The 1,517-nt window shown below is 54.6% G+C and overlaps 1 protein-coding gene across 1 annotated transcript; it reads right to left on the reverse strand.

The window, feature by feature from the left end:
* Nucleotides 1-348: 348 nt before the first annotated feature.
* Nucleotides 349-1,136, reverse strand: LOC113405503 (oxidoreductase-like domain-containing protein 1; the record flags this gene model as incomplete). The annotated part of the gene is made up of 1 exon (XM_026646724.1): nt 349-1,136. A coding segment is annotated over one exon (516 nt), but the record flags the coding sequence as incomplete, so codon positions are not given.
* Between the last annotated feature and the right edge of the window lie 381 nt (nt 1,137-1,517).

Consider the following 1,517-nt stretch of genomic DNA (forward strand, 5'->3'; position numbering starts at 1 on the left):
CCCAGCTGGCCGTGCATCAGGGGAGAGAGAGGACTATTTATCTAGTCTACAGCAGGGTTTTAAAGAGGGCTAAGGGACTTAAATGCCCAGAGAAGGTGGGATTTGGGTGCTGAATTCTTAGTCCCCTTTGGGGAGGGGGCGGGGCTCTGGGGTCAGCCGGAAGTGGGGGCAGCCAGTCTAGATGTTAAACAAACACTCTTAAACCAGTGTGCGTCAGGAGCGACTCCACTGGAGTAAGCGGGAGACAAAACGTGAAGTAGCAGCAGCTAGGAGCCCACGTCACGGGCCAGGGCCCCGTCACGGTAGGCGTTGCACAAGCCCAGAACAGAGAGACAGGCCTAGAAGAGGTTCACATTTTCAAGCACACAGGTATGAATTTATTCTCACCGAATTTCCGCCAAGTACTGTAACTCATACCAATAAATAATGGCAATCCTTTACCAACTGGTAGTCAAACTGGGTTCTCGAGCCCAAGAACCAAGCTTAAAAGGAGATGGACAAACTCTGTTAAATGAGGAGCCTTTTTGGAAAAGGGACAATAAATAAATCTGGGCTCGCTCGCTCTCTGGAGTTTGTAGTGCCATGGGAGAAGAGGAGCCATGTAGTGTAGGCTGTGAGCATCAGTCTTTCTTCATGCGGAATCTGATTTCCATCTTTAAAATCATTTTAATGTTCTCATCTTCTATGTGCTTTTCCACAGCTGCTAAGGCCTGTTCTCCCCCATCCTGGTAGTGTTTCTGCAGCTCCTGTACATATGCAATCCAAACGCAGTTGTGGCAGCCACTCATACAGCAGTTAGTGGGGGGAAGCAGCGTTGGGTGCTTGGAAAAGGGGGGCTGTGTGTCTTTCAAAGGCTCTGAGCCCCCCGCAGCGCAGGGCTCTCCGTCGCTCTGCTGGGGATCAGTCTGAGAGCCATCTCCTCGGGTGTCCGAATGGCTTAGATGGTGGCTAAAATCTGCTTTTGTCAGGTCCACGGAAAAGCGCCGAACGCTGCAGAAGCAGCTTTTTAGGTGGTCTCTGCGAGGGAGCCCGTCCCAGAAAGGAAACCCACATCTCTGCAGTCTCCAGCGCTCCGTGCACCTGAAGAGTTGTAGATTTACCTGGCAATTAATAACAAACTTACAAGAGATATCGAACGGTCACACGCCGAGGGCTCCGCACAGCCGGGTCTGGTCCATCGTTCTGATAGCCGCCCCTGGGGTGGGCCCAGCAGCGCGCAAGGCTCGCAGCCTCCCTCACAGCGCCCCAGGCCCCAGGAGCAGCTCAGGTGCAGGGAGAAAAGCAGGATTCGGTCCACCAAGTGCACTTAATAACCCCGTATTAGGGATGGAGGAGATGGGTCTAAATACAGGCAGGAGATCCCTCCGTCCCCAACCAGCCTCCTTCCCCTCCCCTCCATACAGCCCCCCTGCTCCAACCCTCCTCCCCCAAGCAGCCCCCTTCCCCTCCCCCCATACAGTCCCCTCCCCCTACAGCCCCCCTGCTCTAACCCCAGCCCCCCAACCAGCCTCCTTCCC

This window comes from Terrapene carolina, unplaced genomic scaffold (assembly GCF_002925995.2).
Source record: "Terrapene carolina triunguis isolate 2854851 unplaced genomic scaffold, T_m_triunguis-2.0 Scaffold40185, whole genome shotgun sequence".
Classification (NCBI taxonomy): domain Eukaryota; kingdom Metazoa; phylum Chordata; order Testudines; family Emydidae; genus Terrapene; species Terrapene triunguis.